General features: G+C 48.0%; 11 protein-coding genes across 11 annotated transcripts; 3 read left to right on the forward strand and 8 right to left on the reverse strand.

Annotated features, from left to right (window-relative positions):
• Window positions 1-1,345: 1,345 nt before the first annotated feature.
• On the reverse strand, window positions 1,346-1,780 carry EV420DRAFT_1638451 (uncharacterized protein; the record flags this gene model as incomplete). The annotated part of the gene is made up of 2 exons (XM_060476828.1): window positions 1,346-1,383; window positions 1,447-1,780. 2 exons carry the CDS (start codon window positions 1,778-1,780, stop codon window positions 1,346-1,348), a joined length of 372 nt encoding a protein of 123 aa, XP_060334825.1.
• Window positions 1,781-1,839: 59 nt separating this feature from the next.
• On the reverse strand, window positions 1,840-2,236 carry EV420DRAFT_1518630 (uncharacterized protein; the record flags this gene model as incomplete). The annotated part of the gene is made up of 3 exons (XM_060472074.1): window positions 1,840-1,862; window positions 1,924-2,000; window positions 2,030-2,236. Coding segments are annotated over 2 exons (276 nt in total), but the record flags the coding sequence as incomplete, so codon positions are not given.
• Window positions 2,237-2,444: 208 nt separating this feature from the next.
• Window positions 2,445-4,347, reverse strand: EV420DRAFT_1638452 (uncharacterized protein; the record flags this gene model as incomplete). The annotated part of the gene is made up of 4 exons (XM_060476829.1): window positions 2,445-2,831; window positions 2,873-3,245; window positions 3,297-3,545; window positions 3,599-4,347. The coding sequence occupies 4 exons, from the start codon at window positions 4,345-4,347 to the stop codon at window positions 2,445-2,447; spliced, it is 1,758 nt and encodes a 585-aa protein (XP_060334827.1).
• Window positions 4,348-4,878: 531 nt separating this feature from the next.
• On the reverse strand, window positions 4,879-7,195 carry EV420DRAFT_1476242 (general amino acid permease AGP2; the record flags this gene model as incomplete). Its single annotated transcript, XM_060469324.1, has 16 exons — window positions 4,879-5,010; window positions 5,061-5,220; window positions 5,272-5,339; window positions 5,391-5,401; window positions 5,425-5,468; window positions 5,516-5,547; window positions 5,587-5,700; window positions 5,739-5,986; window positions 6,040-6,150; window positions 6,265-6,387; window positions 6,438-6,472; window positions 6,525-6,703; window positions 6,769-6,806; window positions 6,862-6,975; window positions 7,049-7,079; window positions 7,130-7,195. The coding sequence occupies 16 exons, from the start codon at window positions 7,193-7,195 to the stop codon at window positions 4,879-4,881; spliced, it is 1,506 nt and encodes a 501-aa protein (XP_060334828.1).
• A 1,797-nt stretch (window positions 7,196-8,992) lies between these two features.
• EV420DRAFT_1618554 (phospholipid-translocating ATPase) lies at window positions 8,993-14,009 on the forward strand (the record flags this gene model as incomplete). The annotated part of the gene is made up of 15 exons (XM_060475354.1): window positions 8,993-9,264; window positions 9,315-10,226; window positions 10,279-10,648; window positions 10,698-11,424; window positions 11,474-11,707; window positions 11,756-12,084; window positions 12,113-12,292; window positions 12,348-12,425; window positions 12,479-12,543; window positions 12,594-12,677; window positions 12,734-12,822; window positions 12,871-12,977; window positions 13,027-13,109; window positions 13,174-13,294; window positions 13,347-14,009. 15 exons carry the CDS (start codon window positions 8,993-8,995, stop codon window positions 14,007-14,009), a joined length of 4,314 nt encoding a protein of 1,437 aa, XP_060334829.1.
• Window positions 14,010-14,539: 530 nt separating this feature from the next.
• EV420DRAFT_1264161 (uncharacterized protein) lies at window positions 14,540-15,391 on the reverse strand (the record flags this gene model as incomplete). Its single annotated transcript, XM_060467214.1, has 4 exons — window positions 14,540-14,705; window positions 14,767-14,953; window positions 15,011-15,212; window positions 15,266-15,391. The coding sequence occupies 4 exons, from the start codon at window positions 15,389-15,391 to the stop codon at window positions 14,540-14,542; spliced, it is 681 nt and encodes a 226-aa protein (XP_060334830.1).
• A 393-nt stretch (window positions 15,392-15,784) lies between these two features.
• On the reverse strand, window positions 15,785-17,111 carry EV420DRAFT_1518652 (ras family-domain-containing protein). The gene is made up of 6 exons (XM_060472075.1): window positions 16,963-17,111; window positions 16,833-16,909; window positions 16,690-16,756; window positions 16,529-16,630; window positions 16,162-16,478; window positions 15,785-16,106 (listed from the first exon to the last, which is right to left on the reverse strand). Exons 1-6 carry the CDS (start codon window positions 17,006-17,008, stop codon window positions 16,023-16,025), a joined length of 693 nt encoding a protein of 230 aa, XP_060334831.1. The 5' UTR covers window positions 17,009-17,111; the 3' UTR covers window positions 15,785-16,022.
• Window positions 17,092-17,863, forward strand: EV420DRAFT_1092532 (mitochondrial ATP synthase epsilon chain-domain-containing protein). The gene is made up of 4 exons (XM_060465793.1): window positions 17,092-17,192; window positions 17,249-17,384; window positions 17,433-17,736; window positions 17,792-17,863. The coding sequence occupies exons 1-3, from the start codon at window positions 17,164-17,166 to the stop codon at window positions 17,463-17,465; spliced, it is 198 nt and encodes a 65-aa protein (XP_060334832.1). The 5' UTR covers window positions 17,092-17,163; the 3' UTR covers window positions 17,466-17,736; window positions 17,792-17,863.
• A 2,069-nt stretch (window positions 17,864-19,932) lies between these two features.
• On the reverse strand, window positions 19,933-23,063 carry EV420DRAFT_1518668 (glycoside hydrolase family 16 protein). The gene is made up of 18 exons (XM_060472076.1): window positions 22,877-23,063; window positions 22,609-22,818; window positions 22,480-22,551; window positions 22,229-22,425; window positions 22,083-22,170; window positions 21,845-22,030; window positions 21,687-21,795; window positions 21,608-21,623; window positions 21,416-21,557; window positions 21,126-21,362; window positions 21,021-21,071; window positions 20,782-20,964; window positions 20,706-20,715; window positions 20,625-20,638; window positions 20,461-20,571; window positions 20,315-20,409; window positions 20,254-20,262; window positions 19,933-20,203 (listed from the first exon to the last, which is right to left on the reverse strand). The coding sequence occupies exons 2-18, from the start codon at window positions 22,672-22,674 to the stop codon at window positions 20,134-20,136; spliced, it is 1,656 nt and encodes a 551-aa protein (XP_060334833.1). The 5' UTR covers window positions 22,675-22,818; window positions 22,877-23,063; the 3' UTR covers window positions 19,933-20,133.
• Window positions 23,064-24,239, reverse strand: EV420DRAFT_1518672 (Metallo-dependent phosphatase). Its single transcript, XM_060472077.1, has 6 exons — window positions 23,987-24,239; window positions 23,878-23,929; window positions 23,771-23,855; window positions 23,632-23,712; window positions 23,373-23,582; window positions 23,064-23,323 (listed from the first exon to the last, which is right to left on the reverse strand). Exons 1-5 carry the CDS (start codon window positions 24,182-24,184, stop codon window positions 23,390-23,392), a joined length of 609 nt encoding a protein of 202 aa, XP_060334834.1. The 5' UTR covers window positions 24,185-24,239; the 3' UTR covers window positions 23,064-23,323; window positions 23,373-23,389.
• On the forward strand, window positions 24,240-24,882 carry EV420DRAFT_1518674 (ATP synthase j chain-domain-containing protein). The gene is made up of 4 exons (XM_060472078.1): window positions 24,240-24,385; window positions 24,437-24,475; window positions 24,524-24,608; window positions 24,662-24,882. Exons 2-4 carry the CDS (start codon window positions 24,440-24,442, stop codon window positions 24,736-24,738), a joined length of 198 nt encoding a protein of 65 aa, XP_060334835.1. The 5' UTR covers window positions 24,240-24,385; window positions 24,437-24,439; the 3' UTR covers window positions 24,739-24,882.
• Window positions 24,883-24,917: the final 35 nt, after the last annotated feature.

Genomic DNA, 24,917 nt, shown 5'->3' on the forward strand with positions numbered 1-24,917 from the left:
TAACGGACTCTTCCCGAGGTTACAGGAGAAAAACATATGACTACCACCTATAAATAAACTGAAGTCGATAGTCACTGTAAATTTGGTTGAACATCTGGCGAACTTGGTATGAACGACGAAGGTCTTTGATAGGCTCCCGTTGGAAGACTTGAATGTCAGTTTGCGTCCATGTAAGTACGGAGTTGTCTGCAGATAAGGACATTCGCCCTTTGCAAGAAAAATTTCAGGCAAGTTGGTTGTACGACTTGCCAAATTTTCCGATGAGGTTCCTAGATCGAATTATCGCGATTAGATCAGTAATGAAGTGGTAGTGGATGTTACCCACCTTATCGATAGTAGATGTCGCGTTCCAAGTGGCTACCGGTATCAAGACCGAGGACTGGCTGTAGATGCAGGCACTCAGGACATTAAGGAACATGAGTTCTTTCTATTAATGTCCTGCCTGAAGATGCGTAGATAGGTGTGGATAGGCTCGTCACAGGTTAGGTAGGAGCTGGCCCGCCGCGACCGGACAGTGATGGTGCATTGAAGAGAAACCCGATATGCTAGAGTTTCTTCGGGGCAAACAGAGTCAATAATGGGTACCAAAAAAACAAACGAGAAGGCGCTGACAAGAGTGCGGCGGTAACTTCGTTGAATGAAACGTTCAGGTGTGAATGCAAATAACGAGGCAGCAAGAACTTGGCGATGTTTTGCCGACCTCAATCAGTGAGTCGAAATTGGTGAAACCTTCCACAACGTGAAATCAGTTTACCTTTTCTTTCTTTCTTTCTTTTTGTGAAGCGTGTATTTCCATACTGATTCTTGGCAATCAACAAAGTTGACCCCTCGAATCCGCTTGATTGGGCATAATGCCCGTTTAATCAGTTCCACTTTTCGTTGAACTACTTTATTTCATCAGCATGGAAGCCTTGGCCATTGAGGAAATCAATACTGATGTCGATGCAGCATGCTAGTTCCTTCAATGGCAGCTGTGCGAGATCTATTTCACTGCATGATAGGTTCTTGAGATGATAACCCGTATGGGGTCCATGAGTGTTGCATCCTCTGATAGTTCGTTGATATCGGGCCCTGTAGGAAGGATTGTTGATTGGGTAGCAGAACGTCCGAGGGCAATGGATCGGCGTCTGATGTGTGTATGTTGTCCGGCGCCCCAGCTGTTACCCAATAGCGACCGGCATAGGCAAAGTACCTCTGCGGATAAGCTGTTGCTCCGAATACAGTGGCATTGCAATACAATTATATTATACAAAAACGAGAAACGAAGGCACTGTTCCCGTATTAGTAAAGGAGTGGCTCGTAGGCGCTGGCCAACGAACCTGATGACGACGGAGACAGGTTGTATTTATTTCAGAAAAGCTGTATCAAATGGATCTCCAATTTCTGTCAATTCCAACAATATCGGTGATCAGTGCACATCAAGACAATATTGGAGAGGTGACATACCCTTTCGCAGCATTTCTACAGTCTGAACGTCAGCCATGTCTTCCTTCTTTGATGGTTCTTTTGAATCCCATGCTGCTGAGCCACCAACCATCAGTCTCTGAGCGCCTTCACGTTTCCTAGACTTTGTGTCACGGCTGGATCCACTGCCGAACGAACCACTACCAGGAAGGCGGCGCTTTGAAGAACTGGGACTCAGCGTTGAGGTCACCATGTTCAAGAGATTTGACGTAGTGCTAGACTGAGCATTTGGATTGAAGTTGACGTCTTCTGGAGAAGGAGAAACGGTGGAGGGCGTTGACAATGTCGGCGAGCTTGGTTCTGGCGGTGAGTTCATCGTGGTAAAGTAACGAAATGAAGACCTGCCGAATTTGGTCACTTTCTTGTCTTTCATCATCTCATCGTCGTCGCTTGTCGAGGTCGCTCTTTTCGCCGTTTCGCTGGCTAGCTCTCACTCATGCAGACTTTACAAATTATCAGCTCTACTTTCAATATCTTACACTACAAGACGAGTAGGACACAACGATGATGGAGATTTCCAAAAGGTATGTAAGCGTCTCTTTTCGTGATATCGATGCTTTCAAACTTCATGATAGTTGATAGTGCGATAAGAGGGTATGCTCTTCGGTCGCTGTAAGACGTGCTGGCCGCTGCTGGTGGAATGGTAGACGAGCAGTATTGCCTGATATCGATGATGGGCAAATGACATAGCAAGAATGGCGGGCAATTGAAGCGCCATCAAGCTTTTCCAGAGCTCCCTTGTGAATGTGAACAATATCACAGCCAATAGTAGGTCTTTTTACTCTGAATATGAGTCTTGTTTGTTGATGAGAGGCTCGTAGTCATGATACCCTAGAAAGGGGATATGGTTTCCTTGCCTCGTAGACCATCTGTCGCTTAGGTATTCCGGTACAAAAGGCCTTTGTGGAGCCCAGATGTTGGTGTTTTTGACACCTCTGAAGACAAGACCGCCAGCCACTGTGCGTCGTCCGAAAATCGTCTTATCGGATTGCAAGATCATGTAGGGAATCCTTGTTGCTCCAAGACGCAGAAGAGTGCCTCTGCATTTCGAGGAACTCTGCGTCAGGTCCTAAACGCTGTCCGACCATCATCGCAGTCCTGCGCCTGACCGTAAGGTCATTCTCTTTATCCTCCTGCGCACCGAAAAAAGCCGCCGAATCAGGCTGTATGCGTTGTGTATCATCACTAGGCAAGAAGGTGTCCCCATTCCACGTCGAGGCCTCCTGCCTGCTGAAGAATTGTGTATCCGGACCCATGTGTGGTCCGATCGCCATGCTACCACCAACAGTGTTACGTCCGTTCCAAATCGCAGGACGCTCTGCCGACACACCAAGCAAATGCTCGTCAGGACCTATTCGCTGCCCGATCTGCCTTCGCAGTTCCGCCCGACGATAGGGTCGTTCGGTACATCCCAAGGTGCAGCAGGATGTTCTTCTGCCGCTTGCAGGACAATTGTTGGAATATATGCCGCGCCAATGAAGATGCCTGAAATATCGGTGAACGATGGCGGCTCAATGGTTCCTTGTCCACTACGTCCTGTTCTTGCTCTCAGAGGAATGCCGGGAGGTGAGTTGATCTCAAGCTTGTCGAAGATGTCGTTGACGACCGTTCGCGTGTAGACGCTTTCGCCAGAGAAGGAACAGGTCGCCGCAAATTGGCGCAAATCTCCGACGGATATTTTCCAGTCGTTGGGTGATATATCGAGCCTATAACCAAGACCACGTAAAGCATGGCGGCCGATTTTTTCCACTGTACAATGGTCGATGTCCATGGCCGAAGCCCTAAAGAAAGTGTAAGTCTCGCACGTCATGGAACATACATTTAATGCTTACCAGGATCTCTTCGAGTAGATGTCTCGAGAATATTTGAAACCTAGAAAACAGCCGACAAAGAATATTCGCGCGATAATGGTAGGAGCGTTCCTGAGGTAAGCCTCGTCTTCACGGATATAGCAACCTCCAAATAGTCTCTTAATGTATACCAAGCTGTGAAACACCGTGATGTAGTCCAGCGCCAGTATTTCCATGATTGCTTGGATAACAATGACGACTTCGCTAAATGTCGACCATGTTTTCCAGATGCTATTATTAACTGTGAGTTCGTATCGTCCATGTCAAGTAAATGTGATGCTCACCGCGCTGAATTAGCGTTTGGTTGTGTTCTGAATTCACTCGTGACCGTTGCATGCAACCAGATCGCGATGAATGTGGCAAAGGCCTTGAGCTCTTTGCTGTATTTGTCTTTGGTAGAAGACAAAAATAGCAAAGAGGTCAAGGCCTCTTCTGCCTTCATCAAGGACCCGGTATAGGTCATGTATGTCCGCTCCGGCGAGTTAATGGTTGGACCGTATGCCAACCGAGCACCTATGAGACTAGTGGCTTCATGGGATGGTCTAAGCAAGGCCTCTAACCCCTCCGGCCTTGGCTGAGAAATCGGGTCTCTGGCAAAAGCAGTCTGATCGATGTTATCGGCTCGTTTCATCGCATCGACCCAAGATAGGTGAGGCTCCATGCGGCGAATGTCGTCGAATGATGGCGGTAGGCGGTGTTCAGGATGAATAACTTCGGCGGCGTAGCCTATTGGGTCAATCGCTCGCGCACGTCTCATTGCTTCGGCGAGCGGTAGGTCGCCGTGCATGTCCATCATTTCCGCGTATCTTGGAGGTGGAGGGAAAATACACGAGTTAGAAAAAGGTGAGGAATGGGAGGAGGAGACGAGGATGTATGTAGGAGTGGGGGCGGGGACGGAGACGGTGGCATGGACAACGACGCGTTCCTGCCTTCGTACAGTGACCCTCGCAGCGCCGTTGAACGCTGGGATGGGGAGTGTCGACGGGTCTGGCGCCAGGAGCCAGCTAGGCTTGTTGTACAGATGCGCCGGCATGCGACGCAGTGGGCGATGGGAGGTCGTCGATGCAATGGCTTGGGATATGGGGGTAGTAAACAAAAGAGGGAGACGGGCAAGGTAGAATTGAAGGTGTGAAGTCAGGTGCCGTTTGAACACGGTCGCGGGTGGCGTCGTTCGACAGGGTCGAAGAAACACTAAGGCTGCAGGTTCAATGGATTGTTTGTTGATGTAATGCGACTTGGATACTGTTGTTCGCTCGTAAGAGAAAGGAATGCTTACGCCGATTTGTGATAAAGAACGCGAGGTTGCGGACAGAACAAAGGAATGCTTCCGTAAATGGAAGTAGGCGCAGGATAGCGTCTCCACTCAGACTACCGTGTGGACGACAGGGAGTGCCAGCAAAAGGTAACTGGCCTCAATATATATACGTTCTCATTGACTGTGCTGCAGTCGCAGTGATTTCAGGCAATCGCAGATTGTATTGTGTGCGGTGTGTGCGTCATCAAACAGAGCCTAACATATTGCAAGATAACTGCGTCTCCCTAGGCTGAACTCCAGCTGCTCCAGTCAATTTCGGGCTCCTAGTCGTAGGGCAAAGTCTCCAAGTCCAGCTCCTTTCTGAGAGATGAACGATCTCTCATAATCGTCGATGATCTTCCGCTCCTCGTCAAAGAAGGTAATGGTAGCTAGTGGTCTCCACTACTTACACCGTCAGAAAACAACCTAAAATAATATTTGAGGCTACGTACCTTTGTGTGTCGGGTTAATTTGTAAACTCCAAAAAGGATGGGTAGAGCGATGACAAGTATGTACGAGAACACGAATGTAGTTGTATTCCACTGACCGGGGAGAAATACCGTGAATCCCGTGGCAAAGATCATTATGAAGGAACAGAATAATGAATAAAATCTGTTGGACGTCTTATGGTATCAATAATATATATGTGCGATGGTAACTCACGCAAGGTAAGGCTGGTACTTGGATCGGTAAGGAAGCGAATTTCGGGATATTCCTTGGATCTTCAGAGCCTGATGTTGTCAAGGCATGAGCCTAGAAGATGTATATTCTCGACCGCTCACCATGTAGAATCCTGATATAAATGAAAGATATTACCTGCGTAATTAACGCTTTGGCAGACCGTGATAATATCGGTGAACCTTCATTGACGTTTGTCATTCACAAAAATCTTCGATGAATAAATTACCACTCTAAGACCACACTACTTCTCTCCGAAACCTGGAGGAAAGGACAAGAAGGCGACTGTTATCGCGATACCGACGCAATAAAGTGGGACCCCCGACGAAGTACAGCGACAAAGAGATTTAGAGACATGGCCATTGAGCGCAAGACCATAGAGGGTCCGACTGGCACAATAAACATAGCTATTTCCTGCAGGAGAATATGGATAGTAATATCAGCGCATTGACCAGATGGTTCCATCCCCGAACGTCCAAGTTCTCCATAGCGATAATATAAGGCGAAGCCGCCGCGCCAGTGCGTTTACCAGAAGAGACCAAAGCCAGCTTCGGGTCTGTGTAGGGAAGAATTGTCCCTACAGTGAAAGCACCAACGATGAAGAACGACCCGAGTCGGTAGAACACAGCGTTGAAAGAGCGGGGTAAGACCTTCCGGGGGTTCTCCGCTTCGCCAGAAGTCATCGCCACGAGCTCGGGTCCTGAGGATAGTCAGTTCAGAAGGCGGTGATTGTGAAAGTTACTGGGGGCATACCGGCTACTGTGAAGACGGCTTGGGTTAGGCAACGGAGGAATCCGAGGAAATGACCGAGCGATCCGGAATGAACGTAAGTTGCGAACGGGGTTCCCTGTGGAACGATGAGTGCTGTAGATCCAGCGTTGAGGACTTGTAAGAGAGAAGTGCTAGCTCACTGGTACTTTGGAAGCTAGTGCCTTGATATCAACATTTGGAAATGGCTGCTGCTAGCACGGTACGTACGATCCCAATTGCGAAAACCGTAACGATCGTGGATGGGGTTCGCCCCGGCCATGGTGACGAACGTGAACATAAACAGACCGAGGGTGAGGATGACTTTTCCTATAGCTAGCCAGTATTCCGCCTCTACGAAACAAATTCAGTTGTTACGATATTCTTGGAGCTGCGTGACCCACCTCCGTAGTACTTGACAGCAAAAATGTTAAGTAAGCTAAGCAGAGATTTCAGAGTGGGACCACGGTATACGAAGAATTGATACCCACGTGTAAGCTATTAGAATGAAGATGATGACTGCGACTGTGGGAATCTTGTCCGTCCAATATCTTAGCATCAAGTTGAAGGCTGTGATCTCGAAGGGAACACTCATGGCCATCTGGAGGAAGAAATTTAATCCTACACAAATCCCAAGGGCGGGATCCACATAGCGATCTGCGTATTGAGACTACATCAATAAGGGAATAAGTCGAGTTTGTATCCGGAACAGACGCTTGAGAGATGTGAGCGTACGAAAGGAGATGAAACGGGCACCCAGGTGACGAGCTCGGCTGCATATGAGACAATAGTTTAGGCGCATTGAAGGGAATAGTAGGACTTTCTTACTCAGGCAGGAATTGATGGCTAAGACGACAGTTGCCCATAATGCGAAAGCCAGAAGGAGACTCCCAGGACCACCATACGGCAGCACTGAGCCTATCTGGACGAAAAGAGCTGTTCCTATGGTACCTTTAGAGGATGGTTTTAGTCTTCAATTATTCCGACTGCTTGACGAAGTCACGAAGGGACCTACCGCCGATCCCGATTAACTGAATGTGTCTTGACTGTCGCAATGTTGTAAGATAAACTGGAAGGACCGAGAAAATAACCTTACCTTCAAGGTTCTCTGAGTACTATCTTGGACGGGAGGAATAACAGAGTTAACGGATTTGTCGTCCATGGGGGAAGCCATATCTCACTGTCGGGGGGCCAAAGGCTCCTAGCATTTGAAGCGCCTTATCAACTAGATACCTCGCGCATTATGACCGAAGGAAGCAGACGTGGAGCGCAAGGCGAAGAACTTGGCGGCCAGAGGCTAAATTGAGAAGCCCGTCAGAGTAGGTTTACATTCGTGAAGTTGATGGCCATTTAGATATTGGAACAGAAGGACGAATGTGTGCATTGCGGAGGGGAAATATCGCGGTAGACTTCAGGAAATGGTCTCTCGGCTGCCGCTGTTCGATATTCCGAGGCGAGGGACGAGGATCATTTTGAACGCGTGTTGAGGCACTCTCGAGGTGTATGATGCCTGTCAGCTTGAGGTGGGAGGTATTTGAGAGGTATAAGAATCGACCTTCCGGCGAAACCTTGAAGCCTAACTGGCGTTCAGCGGAAGACCTGCCAGTGCAATATCCCCACAGCTGTGAAAACTGAAATTACGGATCTTGTTGCGTTCTTCTCGTCAGGTGAAGGCTTCGAAAAGATTAGTACGTGGTTTAGGCTTATATTAGAGTAGAAGAAAGATAGGGTTTAAGCATTATGTCTGTCCGGTGCCGTCCTATCTTTGTTCAGATGCGGACTACAACCTGGAAACATAGTGGCACCATCGTATTTAAACCTGTTGACACTTAGTACTTAACGTCCAAATCAGGCTTGCACAAATCAATACCGCAAACCAACGGCTAGGGTCGTTTCCGCATGTAGGCGTGCGTCGTTACGATACGTCGAAGGGGGACATGATAATTGGAAGACCTCAGCTAGTTCTTAACAGGGCCCTTACGAGATTTCAGAAATGTCAGGAGATGGAGTACCTACGACGTATACCTTAAGCCTTATGATACTCGGAAAAAGAATATTAGGAAAAGGGTGCTTACTTCGTTTAATATAGCTGGGATCATAGAGAAGCCTATTTTTGAATGATACCCGATAATCAATTTGATTGCCGTCCAACGAGATAACCAATGATATGAGCGCATTCCAAAAATTAAAGTCTCCATTCCTGCGAAAGTTTGAAGTACGGCGGATCACCGTATTACCGTATGAGACCGTATGTTGGATCTGGATCTGGACCTATATGTGCGTGACATGATGACCAACGACTAATCCGGTCAGGGCCGAGACGAGTGGAGTTTTCGGTTCAAGTTTCTTACGATCGGAGCATCGGTCAGCGAATCAAATAGTCAGCAGAGGTTCCCGGTTTTCCGAAAACAGGAGAACAATGCAGAGAAGCTCGACTAGTAGGGCGAAAGAATGCCGGGAAAAAACCTTTTATATGGCATATATTATGGCAACAATTGAATTGCAACGGGCGCAAGCCATCCACCCGCGCAACGCTGATAAGCGACGGTACCCCGAGTGAAAATGGCGCTGCCTATGAAATGAACAGCATGCTAAAGGTGAGGGTCAGACCGAAGTACACAAAAGAGGCAGGCGGCTCTCTACAGCTTTCCTCGCACCATTTCTCTCTGTTGGACGGTCTTCTGCTCGTCGTAAACTTGAAGAACGCTTTGCATTCGCATCGATTCCGATCTCGGAAGTGTTTGGTGTTGTAGTGCTTCAGGGCATGACGACCTCATTACGTGGGCAAGAAGGCGTCAGCACGGTCAGCGCCGCCGGAACCGTTCGCTCTTACTCTTTCCAGTCCATCATCTGTATCTGTCATGACTTTCTGACTGCCGTCTTTACCGCCATCTACACCTTTCTTCGACCTCGACCACGGCCACAATCACGACCTGCTCAAAACTACCCTAAAGCCCCAATGTCCAAGCCCGGCAGGTTTAGCGCCCTTGCGGCTTGGTACGACAAAATGGCGGCCTTCAACATCGAGACCCTCTTCGTGAAGAAGAGGTCGCCAGGACCGAAGCGGACGATTTTTATCAACGAGGCTCTACCGGAGGACTATTATGACAAGAAGGGGCGGATAAAGAAGGAGCATGTCTATACGTCGAACCAGGTCATCACTTCGAAGTATAACGTTGTTACCTTTCTACCACGGAATCTGCTTGAGCAGTTCAGACGGGTAGCGAACGTGTACGTCCAAATTTATCTTAGCTTCTTCGAATTCACTAAGCGGTCATCAGTTTCTTCCTTGGAATCGCTATTCTACAATTTTTCCCCAAATTCTCCACCATTTCCCCCGGCCTCGTTATTCTCCCACTTCTTATCGTTCTCGGGATTACCGCTCTAAAGGATGCCTACGAGGATATCAAACGCCACCAATCTGATAACCGCGTCAACTACGGCACGGTCCGCGTTCTCGCTGGAGGCAATTGGATCAATACTAACGTCACCGGCGACAAGAGTCGTGACCTCACGCACCATGTAAACCGTTACCTTATCCCCGAGAGGTTTAGAAAATCGAAAGAGCCCGCTCCACTTGCGGAAAAGGTCGAAGGAAAGGAAAGCCTTGAGACCTCAGCTCCGGTTTCGCCAGTTTTGCCGCCTCCTGATATCGAGTTTGATGACGGCACTGATCGCCCTCACCACCATCACCATCTCTTCGGCCATCATGATCACACTAATCCTCATTGGAAGAAGGCGCTCTGGGAGGATGTTTGTGTTGGTGACTTCGTGAAAATCTTGGACAACGAGTCTTTACCCGCCGACATTCTTATATGCGCAACGTCCGAGGATGAGAATGTCGCATTTGTAGAGACGAAGAACTTGGATGGAGAAACCAATCTCAAATCGCGAAATGCCGTTCCTACATTGACGCATTTGGCGAACGCCAAAGCGTGCGCGGAGAGCAAGTTTACCGTCGATTTGGACCGCCCGGACAACAATATGTTCCGTCTAAATTCCACAATAAGGGCAAACGGTGAACAGGCTCCGGCGGATATTCAGATGACGTTGTTGAGAGGAACGGTACTGAGGAATACTGGCTGGGTTATCGGTCTTGTTATATTTACAGGCGAGGATACCAAAATCGTGCAGAACTCGGGTGGAACGCCTAGCAAGAGGAGCAAGGTCGAAAGGCAAATGAACCCTCAAGTGTAAGTGGCCAAAAATTACCTCGCATCAGGTGCACTCACCGCTAATGAAAAGGTTTATAAATTTAATAATACTCGCATGCATGGCGGTTGCCTGTGCCATCGCTGATTCTATCTTGGAGCATCGACAGTATCCTCAAGGCGCGCCATGGCTCTATGGTGACAACCAAAATGACGATAATCCTTCTATCAATGGTCTCGTCACTTGGGCTTTCGCTCTCATTACGTTCCAAAACATCGTACCCATTTCACTGTACATTTCCATTGAATTCGTTAGGACGTGCCAAGCTGCCTTCATATACTTCGACTACGAGATCTGGTACCCAAAGACAAACCAAGCCACTCTCGCTCGGTCTTGGAACTTATCTGATGATCTTGGACAAATTGAATACATATTTTCGGATAAGACTGGTACTTTGACTCAGGTACGTCGTTCTATGTATATCGCTCTTCTACTTCTTATGATGCCTTCAGAACGCTATGATATTCCGACAGTGTTCGATCGGCGGTAAAGTGTACGTTGGCGATATCGAGGAAGCACCTCCAGCCGCATCTCAGGCAGCCATCTCGGCAGATGACCATGCCGCCAGCGCCAGTGCTGAAGGATCCTCAGCGACTGCTACCGAGCCGACCCCCGCGCAAGCCAAGGCCGTAGAAACACACTTCCACTGCGAAGCACTCGAGAAGGACATCGCTGCTGCCCTGCAGTCGAGCTCGACGTCGGAGAATGCTGCTCATGCGCGGACTTTGAATGGCTTTTTCACGGTTCTAGCGTTGTGTCATACCGTTCTTACCTCCATCGATCACGACACCGGAAAGATCGAATACAAGGCACAAAGTCCGGATGAAGCGGCACTGGTACGTGCGGCGGCGGAAGTAGGATATGTCTTCCGTGGCCGCGATCGGGAGGTCTTGACCTTGCAAACGCCCTTGTCCACCGGCCCCGACGACGTCGAACGCTATGAGCTTCTCAACATTTTGGAGTTTACCAGTGCCAGGAAGAGGATGAGCGTTGTGCTGAGGAAGCTGGATGATGCAGACGGCAGATTGTTCCTGCTGTCGAAGGGTGCAGACAACGTTATTTTTGAGCGACTACGGAAAACCGGAGATGAAGGATTACGAGAGTTGACTGAAATGCATCTGAGTGAATTTGCCAACGGAGGATTGAGGACACTGACCCTCGCATATAAAGTCATTGACAGTGAGTGTTGTTTCCTCAAGGTATATCAGTCTAGTAATATATGTTACAGAGGACGAATACGCTGCTTGGAGCGAGCGTTACCATGAAGCCACTGTGGCGCTCGATAACCGGGAGGCGCGCATAGAAATCGTTTCTGACGAGCTGGAACATGATTTGCGATTACTGGGTGCCACAGCTATCGAAGATAGTCTGCAGGACGGAGTACCGGAAACTATTGCTGATCTTAAACGCGCTGGTATCAAGGTATGGGTGGCGACTGGCGACAAGCTAGAAACGGCTATTGGTAGGTTTCGTTGCCTTTACCTTAACATCTGTTGACATTGTTCTATAGCCATCGGACACAGTACCAACCTGATCGGTCGAGAGTCTAACATCATCGTTATCAGGGGCGGAAATAATCGTTCGCGGCCAGTTTATGAGCAGATGCTTCACGCAGTCGAGGAGTTCTTCCCCGAAAGTGGTATTCTCGATGAAGACGAACCCTTCGTGAAAGAGCTAAAGTTGGCATCTGTCTCTTCTAGGGACGACAATGCGTTGCGGAGGATCGAGACGGGAATCTCTTCGATTGTAGGACCAAACAACGGCGATCGACCTGGTGGATTCATTCTGGTCATTGACGGCGCGGCGCTGGATCATGCAAGTATCGGGTCTTCTTTCTATGTGCGCATCCTTGCTAATCTTTTTTTAGGCTTTGGGTGATGAAGAGCACAAAAGCTTATTGCTAAGACTTGCAATGCTTTGTGAAGGTGTGATCTGCTGTCGTGTGTCCCCTTTGCAGAAAGCCTTGGTTGTCAGGCTGGTTAAGGATGGTCTTGGTGCTATGACTTTGGCTATTGGAGATGGGGCAAATGACGTTAGCATGATTCAGGTTCGTACACTTGCGTGAATCGTTTATACTTTTTTTGTTGATCTCCCGTTCAAAGGCCGCTGACGTTGGTGTCGGTATTTCTGGTGAAGAAGGGCTGCAGGCAGTGAACTCATCGGACTATGCTATAGCACAGGTGCGTTCAAGTGCGATTATCATTACGACCGGCGCATACTAATTAGTCGACAGTTCCGATTCCTCAAACGGTTGCTTTTTGTTCATGGGCATTGGTCATACGCTCGCAATGGAAACATGTATGTAATTAATATCTCTTACCATGACCACTTACTGATGCCCATCAAAGGATTCTAAATTTCTTCTACAAGAACATTGTTTGTATTGGTGTCCTTTGGTGGTTCCAAATTTATTGTGGTTGGAGTTCCAACTAGTAAGTGTCCCTTGTTCTCTTTATCCAGCGCGGAACTGACCAGATACTTGATTCAGTGTATTTGAATACACATATCTCCTATTCTGGAATTCCTTCTGGACTATTGCGCCTGTTATTGCCATCGGTCTTTTTGATAGATTAATAGGTATTTCGTTCTTCTCATATTCTAGATCAGTCTCTAATGCGAGAGTAGATGCGGACGTCTTAATGGCTATCCCCGAGCTGTATCGTTATGGCCGTGAAGGCAAATGGTTTGGCCTTAAGTGGTTTACCGTCTATATGTTCGATGGTGTTTATCAGGTACGTTACCTACTACCTTTGCTCATCTATGCCGTTAATATGTCCCAAGTCTGCTATTATATTTTTCCTTATTCTTTACGGCTACTTTTCTCCCACTTCAAGAGCTGATGGCTACGACCAATATCTTCTGGAGTTCTCAACTGTAAGTCATCATTCATATGATCTGTATGGCTTGTCCGACCTGACCACTTTTCAGACAATGGTGTTCTCCGCCTGTCATTGTTGCTAACCTTTTCAATGGGTTGAATACCAATGTCTGGACCGGCTGGGTATTCTTCGCTGTCTTTATCGGTATTATTCTCGTATGGCTATACACAGTACGTGGTAATTCTCACTTGTATAGTAAGCCTTTTGCTTACCTGTTCATAGGTCGTCTATAATGCCATCTCCCCTGGATGGTTCGTAACCCTTGTCTATGGCAACAACATATATCTGTTCAGATCTGCACTCTTTTGGCTCTCCCTTCCAATTACCGTGTGCGTTTCGTTGGCGCCGAGATACATAGCCAAGGCATGGAAGTTCGGCTTTGCACCTGACGACGTTGACATTCTGCGGTACATACGAAAGGTCGACCCTGGCCGTGATTTGCGCAGTACGCATCATGAGGAGGGTATTGGCCTAAAAGCCATGAAGAGACCAGTTGATGGAGATGACGCGCTTTCAAGACGGACATCTCGGTCGAGCTATGCCTCCATGGTTGCTGGACCGTCGAGGCCTGGATTGCATTCGGCCGTGGATATTCGGTCTGCTAGTCGAACAGATATGTCGACCGGCATACGGTCAGTGCACCGTGGATTTGACTTTGCTACTGAGGAAGGAGGAGTGGCTATGAGCAGGATGCAAAGCCATTTGTCGGAGAGGAGGACGAGTAGTCGCAATCTTACCGAATTTTCTCGGACGACTGGTCGACACAAGTCGGGCAAGAAGAGCGCCGACGGGAAGAGAAGTTCTGATGGTCCACATCACGGTTTCTCAATACGGAGAGGGCTACGAAAGCTTAGGCCTACATCTGGTTCAGAAAACCCGTCATAGTATTTGTTTAGTTCCATGATTTCACGACACTATTCTATCATTCATTCTCATGATTGCATTTTCCGATTCATCTAATGGTATACTTTTATTGTGTACATCTGTATCCCTCACTTTCATCATGACACCTAGTTATTTAAGTATCATCATACTGCTATTTCGCGACACGATGACAACGTGCTCATAATAAACACGCATTGAATAGATCTAGAAACTGCCGAATGGACTTCGTCGAAAGGAATCGTGATTGAATGTAGGTGATTCTTCTTGCTTTATTCTGCGCCTAGTGGAAACCTCATTCTCGGTACATGTCTGTCCAACAGAGGACCTAAGAAACTTGAGACGCGCCTGGACGATGAAAGACTTTAGTAATCTGACCAACTTCGGAGAATTACACCCACATACCTCCAAAAGTCGAATTTCTTCTAACACAGACATCTTTTGCATCTCTTCCTGTTCGAAAACAGTATTTCTCTTCATGAGAAGTGCTTGTTCCACTCGACCAGGGGCGATTCCTTTAGCAATGAGCACATCTAAAGTAAACGGACGTGCATCAGCATCTCATCCCTATGGAGTCCCCAAAGAAACGTACCCATAGATCTGTATCTGAACGTAAACTTGACGAAAGGTTGTTTATCAATCCGCATCCCGGTGACAAGGTCGACTGTTGACGGATGAGAAATGTATTCTTCACCGAATCTAAGAACAAAGGAGTTGAGCACCGAGTCTAGCACAAATTAATTCGAAAGTAGAAGCTTACTTGACATGATGAGAACCGCCTTTTTTTGACCGTTCGTGTAATATCTGAGGTTCAAGTGACGGTTTGCCATATTGGTGTCGGAGTGGTTGACGAGCAGTGACATTGGATACCGCCAGCCGCCAGAGCTCTAGCTCAATGACGCCAAAAGTATACTGATTATCAATGGTGTGCAGGTACTCGTCCTCGTCTGTACGTCGAAAATCATCAGCGAAAGAGACTGAGCCACAACAGCAGTGAAACTAACCCGTCACTTGTATAGTCGAAAAGACAAAATCTCTTCGCGTTAGATCCGATGATCTAGCATAGGATATGGAGATCTCGTCTGGAGCGAGTGGGCGTGTTGACTTGTCCAGCATGACGTGCGTACTGCATACAACGCCATCAATAGACACTACTCCTTCCAATGGTATATCTCGCAATGCGTTGTGCCAGTTGACTGAGAATTTCTTTGAAGATATAAGATGGTGGTCAACCAGTCGAAAGATAGATAATGCCATACCTTCTCTCGTTCCGATGCTATCCAACCGGATATGCAGCAACCGGACTGCGATACCTCCGTGGCGTATGTTCGTCGGTCGTAGCCATCGAAGGCGACCCAAGCGGAGTACGGTCCAAGCTGGAGCATCAAAAAAGGGTAAACGGAGTCTTTCAGCTTCTCAGGAAGTCACAGTTTTTTTTCCTGCCTACCTTAAATAACTTTGCAGTCTTCTTCCTTTGTCCCAGCCGAACTATCCGAAAGACACCGAATTGGTTTGTTCCCTTGATACAATCACAATAGTCTCCATCAAAACACGCCGGAAACACGATCAGTACCCAGTCAATACCTTCACTTGTCACAATGTAATTCAGCGGCGTCCTGACCCTGGCATCTGCCAGACACACAATGCAGTAGACATGAGCTCTCGTAGTCACGATTTCAAACAGAAATGGAACCTCAATCTCACCGCACCTAGTGCGCCATGTGCAGCAGCACTGAAAGCGCTACCCGCTTACAAATGTGACCTTCGGTGAGTGAGGAACAAAGGAAAGGCCGATATGACACTCTAGCCTCGATGAAAATACATGGTGTGTTGCTCCGATAGTCAGGTTTATTGTTAAATTGCGATTACAGAAAGAAAGTGGTCTATACTCTGCAAAAGGCAAAAAGGTAAGGACCTTCCACCGAGAGAAGATTGGAAAACTTACAATACTACATACAACACGAAACCAAACGATACATATAAGATAAAACCATGAAGGCATTAAAGTCGTGGGTATCATGAACAGCAAGTGGTTGATCTACCCGGTCCTTGCTCTAGAGTGAGACTGTTGTTGGGTTTCGACAGTTTAACACCCGGCGACTGCGCAAATGAAGATGAGAAACCCTGAGGGAACAATGGAGCGTGTTTGACTTACCCGGTCATCATCAAAAACGCCCTTCTTGATCTTGTCTAGAATATTCTTCGCTGCCTGCTCGAAAGCAACTTCCACATTCTGACCCGACTTGGCACTAGCCTCGACAAAGAGTAAGCCCTCCTCCTGCGCCCACTGTTCAGCCTCAGCCGTCGGTACTTGCCGTCGAGGTGCAGCAAATGAGGATCTAATCGTGTCTGTATCGCTTGATGGTCCATCTGCCTCACAAAGGTCTACTTTATTGCCAACAAGTATGCATGTTAGATGAGGATCGGCATGCTCGCGCACGTCGGCGAGCCATGACCGTGCATTTTTGAAGCCTGCAGAGCGGTCATAAGCCAGAAACAAAGCAAGGAACAAAGTAACATACTTTTCCGAGATGTCACGTCATAGACTAAGAGACATCCAGCGGCGCCGCGATAATATGAACGCGTAATTGACCGAAATGACTCCGTACCAGCGGTGTCCCAGCCTGTTTACGCCGCAAAATCATAAGCGGTAATGCAAATCTTCGGATAAGGGTCCACCAACATTGAAGCTTAATCACTTTGTTCTCTTCTGGTAATGTAATGAGTTTCGACCCAAATTCGACTCCTAGCTAAGATTGAAACCAGAGTAGAACATGTGATGAGCGCCTGGACACATGAGGCATGCGGAAGATAGATGCGGCGTACCGTTGGATCCGGATTTGCCAAAAATCGCTGGTCAGTGAGCCGGACGAGCAGCGACGACTTGCCCACTGCGGCGTCACCTGTCTCGCCATGCGTCAGACGATGAGGAGACGATACGAGAAATGGAGCTCGCCAGTAATGATGAATTTGAGAACATAGTGCCATGATATTCCGGCCATGGCTGGGCAGATCGTGGAAACGAAGCAACCGTATGATGCAGTAGCTCAGACTGCAGCTGAAGGGGACCGGCAAAGACCGGCGTTTGTCACGTGGTTCCATCCAAAAGAATACATCCGGTTATTTCCGAGTCCCTCCTTCCCCAACACCGTTTACGATGAGCAACGCCTGGCGTAGCGTATTTTCGTTAGTATCACAGCAGTATCTCGCCTTCTCTTTCTCTAATGCTTTGTGCACCTTAGATTCAACAAGTACAGCGAAATTGCTGCTCGCGCCGTCCGCGCTTCCTTGAAGGAAGATCAACGTGTGCTCGCCGAAAAACGGGGGCTTACAGCCTTGAGATACCAGAAGTGGGAGAACGGTCAAGGTGGTCAGCAGGTATGTGCGCTGCTCTTCCGATGTGGACATACGTTGATGGGTGTACAGGTACTCTTGAAGCCCGAAGCTGAGACGAAGTAAGCTCGGGTAGAACTGGATGTATCGCAGAAACTCACAAATGTGACAAAATCTGAATTTCTTTACGTTCTCTATCTCGATACCGTCGGAGAATTTTAAGCGCATCTGGACTACAACAATTGAGAGAGAATCGGCGTCATGAAACACATCATACGGTCCTGACTCCTCGGGGGCGCTTCTCTTCAATGCTACGCTCTAGTTGATCTGGTCTTGTCTGAACTTCTATAGGAAAAGTCGTGGGAAACTTTACTCCTTCTCTAGTCCAGAGGACGTCGTAAGTACCATGTTCATACCTACAAGAAGCCCCAGCTAAAACATTAATCTCATAGTGGCTACCAACAAGGGTGTCGGAAATTTTGCTGCCGTTGATTCTCTCGTCTCAAACTTCTGCTTCGTAATATCTCCACAAGTTTAGCTGGCCTTCTTTATGTGGGAAACGCTTTAGTCTTTCTGTTAATTCACTTGTATAAGAAACTAATTACAGGCTTGGCTAGCAGAGTGGTCTTTCGTTTTGGTCAACCTTAGACTTCGATGTTGTCGGCTTGGAAGGTTTGCAGCCACTGATGTATCAAAAACCGTCATTGATTGGAGGCTGGCTGACAAACCAAAGCAGATGGCTTGCGACCAGCATCCTTGTGCTGGACAAGCTTTCTCTACATCATCATAGAGTGGCTCACGGTGTCCTTTGGCGAGGTCCTATATCAAAATGGTCCGGTTAATCGCGTCGTCTTCGTCGTCAACGGACTCCTCATCTCGACGAGGCAGTTTAGCTCGCTTGCTTGACGACGGCTCTGAACCACCTCCGGTCTACCTTTGTTCGATATCTGAGTGAGTTCTTTTCCGCAACATGTCCGCAGTCAACTCTGAGTAATCTCTAGATGCATGACTGGCTTGCCTCCCTGTCGCGGAAAACTCTTCATCGAAGCCCAGACCAGTAAAATGGGGGTGGTATTGCCTTCAGGACATCAATCGCTGGCGTGGGTGCAGCCTCTATTGCAGGCAATCTCTGCACCTTGAATCTCCTCGCCGTCAAAATCATCCGAAAGAGGTACAACGTCACCAATGCTGCCGTCAGTCTGTGGATCCTTTAGGGACGTTTTTGCCGTGAGATTTCAGACGCTCGTCCAAATATTCGTCACATGCTACAGACAACTTTAAGGGTACTTACGTCGGGGGTGTCAAGACCTACTGTTCAGCCTGCCTTTACGCCGCGTGGAATTTCTTACATATCTCAAGTTTAGTGGAGATCATGGAGACAGAAGGCATGACGAGTAACAGGACGCCTGCCCTCTTTTATGATGGGTGCAATTGAAAGGACTGGGGAATGCAAATGACAGCCGGTCCGACTGAGCGAGAGGCGACGGATCGGACCGTCCTTGTTTGTGGAGAAGGTGAAGAACATTGGAGTCGGGGTAACGGTCTTGATCTGATATTTATCGTTGGTCGAACAAGAATTTGAAGCATCCAGCTTTCGTCGTCCCCTGTCGTCCCCGACATAGTCCTGATTATGTGTTATTTCAATATTTGCTGTTTATTATTTAGGATCCGCATTGGATTTCAAGCCTTCTTGACATTCTCCCACAAGGATCTTTTGCAAGCCGTTTGCTCAAGTATATACTAGTCAAAATAAAATGCACGTATCTCTTGTCTTCCTTCCACTGCATCTTGAAACTAACACACAACAGGGTCACACGCCCATCCCTTGCTACTGACTTTCCCCTTCGCAACCCTCGCAACAGACCGGGAAAGACCGTGCTCCTTCGCATCTGCGGCTTTGCTATGACAGTAGACGATCTTTTTCTCTGGGCAGATGCGCACAATATTGAACCCGATGCGCCTTACTTTGAACGGCTTGAAGTCACGAGGCGCGAGATTCTCGACCGGTTACCCTGGAAGATTGAAGGACCATACGCGTGTTTATTTGTCGACCACAAGACAGAAAAGTGTTTAGACGGGTCACCGAGGCCAGCGATATGCTTTTTTGTTGGGACCAACGCTTCACAGATGGCTCTCGATCAAGCCAAAAATGAAGACCTGATTCGGCGGTTTCAGGAAGTATTGGACACACAGGAAAAGCCTCTTTGGTATCGCCCCAGTCCACTCTGAGTCTTGCATTGGTATGCCGTGTACTACTCTGAATGTCACCGTTATCCTGAAGGAGCTTCTAGGTCATGTCACTCATCTTTGTACCGTTTACACAACCCTCACAATGAATGTACATCTATAATACCCTGATCGATAGACTACAGTATTGAGATCCGTCACATCGCCCTAGCACCATCAGACGTGAGAAATAAATGGCGTTGTCTAGCATAATAATGTTCTTCAGTCGCTGGATTATCTTATATAGAGATGTTCGATCTGAAATTGAACCTCATTGTTCTTGCCTGTGCAACGGTGGTCGTATCTTGGACTTAGTAGAATACAATGTGAATCGCAACGACCAGCGCTACTACATGCGCCGACGAGTAGCTACTACAACTACTGCCTTCGTCCTGCCTGTGAATACGCGTTCGTGGTCAGAGCTAGCAACCATCAACCTTGGAATTCTTGGGGAAAGGTTGATTATAATCGTCCCGCCATGTGGTAAGGTTAGGATTCGAGTAAGCCCCGATATACCTAGACATGGGACAGCGATTCATATGGTAGTAGCACGGGGTAACCAAAGTACTTACGTGTTTATATATGTCTGTGTCGGAAAGTCAGGCGGATCACAGCCAATGTTGATGTTATTCGGGTCCCTGTAGTGGCAGTGAAAAACAGTTCAAAAGAGAAAAATCTGTCTCATTACTGGTAAACCCTGTGTCGAAGATGTCAGACGTGCCTAAAGAAGTTGTATACATATTACGGACCTGATATAGTCGATGAGCATGACGGCAGGGAACTGTAAGTGCTCCAAGTCTACAACCCCGAAGTTTGTAGACATTCCAAGGTTGGCCATGATATACTGTTTCAAACACATCAGAGATGTACCACGTCATTGTATTCGTTGGAATACCATTGGTTCTTGTGGTACTTGTCGAGCAGAGATTTCCGTAGCACTATCGGCGCCAACGGCGCCTGCATTCATTGACCAGGCGATTTTATCACTAGAAACCCAAGTGATGTACTAGGGAGAACATCAGTAATGTGTTCGCAGCGAGTCAAGAAGAAAGTACTGACAGCCCCATCATAACCTGGACAAAAGGTCGCAAGGAGTCAGCATAAAGACTTAAAAAGACGATGGTGAATGTATAAGCTAACCAGGTTTATACTAGTCAGCAGAACGAAAGAAAAACCCATAAGCAGACAACAACTGTCACGAATGGTAGATTCTAACCTCAAATCCATATACCGAAAAACATCCAGCCTCCAGTTGGTAGCAGTCCTGATCCGTGTTCGTAACGATGGAGGTTGCTTGCTGGGTCACCCCTCCCAAGTAAGTGTTCTGAACGGAGATGGAAGGGTCTTGGATAAACAAGTTATCCGAACTGTTATCCCAGACGTATCCTTCGTTGAAGGGCTACCATTGGAAGAGAAGATTAATATTCCGGACGCAAGAAGCCGGTCCTGACTCACTGCCCACTGCCCAGACTGGGAAACTTGGCCGGATAAGGGTTCTCCAGTAATCTAAGTCGAACGACTGATCAATATTTGGAGCTTGAACATGACGGTTAAGCATACCTGGCCTTCGAACACATCAATCTCAGGCGCTGAACGGCCTACAAACGAGCCATCAGAGCGCATGGGTCCAGGATGACTCTCCCCTGGGCATGTACACCGTGACAGCCGTTGTCCAGGAAGATAAGACAACTCGAATCCTGCGTCTTCAAGGCCGCTTGTCAATGCGGCCTCTGGCTTCCCACCAATCGTTTGATTAGGAGCTGTACCAACATCGCAGGCATCGTAGCTGTATGGCCACTGAAAGGTGATCAGCACCGGATGCGAGTCAACACCTGTACTAATAGGCGCACCATTCCTTCGAGACTTGCTCCATAGCCAGCACGTCCTAGGTTCCCCATCGTCCAAACGGCAGGCCACAGGCCAGCAATGTTGTTGGCGCCAGGAAGCTGAATAGCGGCTTCGATGTACCCGCCTGTAAAGCAGAATTTGTTCCTAGAACATGCCTCAGCTTACATTTCTCCCAGGGAATGAAGTTTTCGCACCAGGATGATATCAGTCCTAAGAGAGAGTTAGCGTCGGTATGAAGCGGATAGAAACAGTTCATCATTAAATTCAACTCACCCCCTTGATAGTCCAAATCGTGCGTTTCCTGCTGGGAAAGCGTGATAACCAAGTGACCACCGGCCGTTGTCACTGCAGCCGGATCGTACCATTCCATGTTATTCGTAGCCTACGCAACATCAGCTATAGATCACGAGAAACCGAGATGAAGTACTGACCCAGTAGTGAAGGTCCACCGCCTCCCAATAAGGATCGTCTCCAGGGTAGAAAGTACGGCCATCTGTATTGAACTCATCTGAGAAGACAAGGCGCCATTCCGATTGATCTTTCCGTGACTGCTTTGTCATTGCCGATGCTGGGGTATCTACGTCGATAAGACCCCGATTCCCTGGCATCACAGGTACCTTTTAGAGAAGTTAGTGAGGTAAAAATCAGCTCAGTCCAGCTATAACGCACCTGACCCGAACCATTAACACCTAGCGCATCAAAAGCGCTGAGTCTTGTTATGGACTGCGCCCGATAATTTACAACAGGATAACCAATACTTCGATGAGCCCCATTAATAAGATTCTCGAATATCAATATCCGTGGGAGATGCTTACAATAGCGCGAGAATTCCCAAGCAAAGAATGGATAGGCAGCCGACATTAGCGACGCCTCGAGAAGAGAGAGACAGATCGGCATCATCGTCAACGATTCTACCGCCTTTCACTGTGGGGTTGTGCAAGGAGTCATCTGGTTCGGTAACATATGGACTCAGGTTGCTCCCCCATGAATACGGATCCGGCGCCAACGAGTACTGCAGAAACGAGATCTTTCATCGGTCTCCTGAGGACTCGCAAAACGCACGCACCTTGCTCGATATTGACGACGCCTTTGAGTGAAGGGAAGCAGCAGCGTATGGCGTTTCAGCCTCTTTTCGTGTCTGAACAGAGAAACCTTGTGAAGGGCCGGTTCAAAGAGAATAGTTATTCGAACACACTCTGCTTAGATTCGGTGGTGCACTAGCGGGGACCAAAGCCGCTGTGGATAAATATTCAGGGTTCATAGAGGACGTAGAGACCGTGTGAGCGGTTGGGCGGTGTAGACCCACGCGCTTATGGGGAACAATCAACATCACATCTCCTCGACGCTGATATAAAAACACAACCGGTGATCCCGGCACGGCATTGTTGTTCGCAGACGGAAGATGCTGGAAAAGATACAAATTTAGCTCAATGGTGTTGCTCGGATCATGGGTTCTGACAGACATATGGGAAGTTGGGGTCCAAGACTTCTGTTGTTTAAGTTCAGGAAGCTTTCATAGGAGGATCTGTTCAACAGTTATAAGGGTTGAGCATGACTGTACGTTTTCTCCCAGTCCTGAACATGAGGGAAAAGGGGGCACAGTTGTCCTTGGAAACTCACCGGCAAAGTGTGCCAGCACAGGTCGTCGGATGTAAGCCAATAATAGAGCATGAATCGGAGTTTATGACGCCCTAAAGATTAGACAAGTGCTGTCCCTGGAGAACACTTTAGCACGGTAGACGTCATCTCATTCCGTTCAAGACAGAGCCGGCAACGGTAATGGACATGGTGAATATTCCAGAAGAAAAAAAACTGTGCCCCGTGTTGTTCTCAGCATTGCAGTTATGATAGATAAACAATCCAAATTATGAGTCCAGTTATCATTCGAGACAAGCAAAACCAATAACATCCTGGATACACATGAGCGCCATTCGCTTTCGAAACGAGGAGTTTACCCACCTACAAATCCCGCACTACTACCAGTCACCGCCAGGGGGACTACCCGACGCGGGACTAGGTATGGGCTGGGGCAAAGTTTTGGGCCCAGTATCCGTTTCCTTCCTCCATTCCACCTTCTCGACGCGCACCTCTCCGTCGATAAGCTGATACACGTAGGTAACAACAACGGGACCTTGGATATCCATCAGGGCAAATGAAGGTATAGGGTCGCTGAACAGAAAGTGAATACGCTGTCTGTTTGTGTCACGTAGAAACGTACCCGTTGAAGAGCCCCGTCCATGCGCCGGTAGCTGAACCTGGATTCACGAAGAATCTATTGTCGTGTTCCACCGCTTGTATCCTACATGTCCGTTCATTGCCTCAATCTCGACGCTATCATCTGCAGAACAGTGACGTACGAGTGTGTATGCCCGCTGACCAACACGTCTACATCCATTTGCCTCGCAATCGCGCTAAGAGCATCCAAAGTCGCCAGTCGGAACGCTTTGATGACCATGAATGACACCAATCTTTATTGGGTTGTGCACTACAGTCACGGAAAGTGGAAATGTTGAGATCTAATGCTACCCATGCATCAGCTACGCAAAATAAAAAGGAAATTTATTTATGCGAACCTCGTCGTAGTCCCCTCTGACCACATTCACGTCAGGAGAAATCGTCCTCAGATACTCGTACGTTTCCTTGTCGCAAACATTCCCCGTGCACAGAATTTGCTGGATTTTCCCGGGTACAAGGAGCTTTTTGAACTTGACGGGCAGGTCGTGTATACGGTGGGGAATATGGAGGTCACCGATTATCAAGACCAAGACCATCGTCGAGGGTTGAGCTGAAGTTGCTGCTCAGTGAAGTGGTCGGAGTTCGAAACCGACATGGTGCCGACGGCAACATAATTTAATCTCCGATATCCCAGAGATATGTCTAAAAGTAGCAATTAATTCACACGTAGGCCAGAGCAACGCTGAGCGGTATGACCCGACGCTCATCCTTCCAACTTCCGCTGTCATCATCGTGTAGTGCGTGGTCCATTCCTTCGTTTATCAATGAGGCACTGACGAAACATACAGATAATGGCATTCCTCGGTCTCCGCAAATGGCCCACTCCTGCAAGTACTAAGAATTCGACGTTGGATATGTTTTGACGGAAGCGACAGGTCTTCAAGCCCTTGTGGCCATTCCTCACTGCAGGATTGATCACTATCTACGGTGTATCTCAAATCCAGGATTTGGCCGTTAGATGTGCGTGTCCTGCTCATTCCTACTTGATTGTGGACTGAAGTCGTTCATTGTAGCACCAACATACACTGAGGACCCCAAAAACCCATACGCGGCCAGGATAGCGAAGGAGAAGGCAATTGCCCACCACTAGAAGGTGCTCTGCAGATAAACAAGCTGATTTCGGTTGATTTGTTATCTGTCGTTGTCCAGCAAATATGAAGTTCTGCAATGCAACCAATGTCGTCGTTCTTTTAAGCGTTGGTGTGGCCTGAAACTTGTCATTTGAAAGTGAACCATCCTCCCTTCCATCGTCAGCAGTATTGTCTCAAT

The sequence above is a fragment of the Desarmillaria tabescens genome (assembly GCF_030435595.1).
Source record: "Desarmillaria tabescens strain CCBAS 213 chromosome Unknown EV420scaffold_7, whole genome shotgun sequence".
In the NCBI taxonomy this organism is placed as follows: domain Eukaryota; kingdom Fungi; phylum Basidiomycota; class Agaricomycetes; order Agaricales; family Physalacriaceae; genus Desarmillaria; species Desarmillaria tabescens.

Coding starts and splice junctions, on each gene's coding strand:
- EV420DRAFT_1518652 (XM_060472075.1), bottom strand. CDS start 17,008: ATGGCCGGAATATCATGGCACTATGTTCTCAAATTCATCATTACTG. Junction 16,631..16,689: donor CAAAGTGATTAAGCTTCAAT/GTTGGTGGACCC, acceptor CGGCGTAAACAG/GCTGGGACACCGCTGGTACG. Junction 16,479..16,528: donor TGACGTGACATCTCGGAAAA/GTATGTTACTTT, acceptor ACCGCTCTGCAG/GCTTCAAAAATGCACGGTCA.
- EV420DRAFT_1092532 (XM_060465793.1), top strand. CDS start 17,164: ATGAGCAACGCCTGGCGTAGCGTATTTTC. Junction 17,193..17,248: donor GCCTGGCGTAGCGTATTTTC/GTTAGTATCACA, acceptor TGTGCACCTTAG/ATTCAACAAGTACAGCGAAA. Junction 17,385..17,432: donor ACGGTCAAGGTGGTCAGCAG/GTATGTGCGCTG, acceptor ATGGGTGTACAG/GTACTCTTGAAGCCCGAAGC.
- EV420DRAFT_1518668 (XM_060472076.1), bottom strand. CDS start 22,674: ATGAACCCTGAATATTTATCCACAGCGGCTTTGGTCCCCGCTAGTGCA. Junction 22,552..22,608: donor CACCACCGAATCTAAGCAGA/GTGTGTTCGAAT, acceptor TTCTCTGTTCAG/ACACGAAAAGAGGCTGAAAC. Junction 22,171..22,228: donor TTGGGAATTCTCGCGCTATT/GTAAGCATCTCC, acceptor GGCTCATCGAAG/TATTGGTTATCCTGTTGTAA.
- EV420DRAFT_1518672 (XM_060472077.1), bottom strand. CDS start 24,184: ATGGTCTTGGTCTTGATAATCGGTGACCTCCATATTCCCCACCGTATA. Junction 23,930..23,986: donor TCAGAGGGGACTACGACGAG/GTTCGCATAAAT, acceptor GGGTAGCATTAG/ATCTCAACATTTCCACTTTC. Junction 23,583..23,631: donor TGGACGGGGCTCTTCAACGG/GTACGTTTCTAC, acceptor CTTTCTGTTCAG/CGACCCTATACCTTCATTTG.
- EV420DRAFT_1518674 (XM_060472078.1), top strand. CDS start 24,440: ATGGCATTCCTCGGTCTCCGCAAATGGCCCACTCCT. Junction 24,476..24,523: donor TCCGCAAATGGCCCACTCCT/GCAAGTACTAAG, acceptor CGGAAGCGACAG/GTCTTCAAGCCCTTGTGGCC. Junction 24,609..24,661: donor CCAGGATTTGGCCGTTAGAT/GTGCGTGTCCTG, acceptor CGTTCATTGTAG/CACCAACATACACTGAGGAC.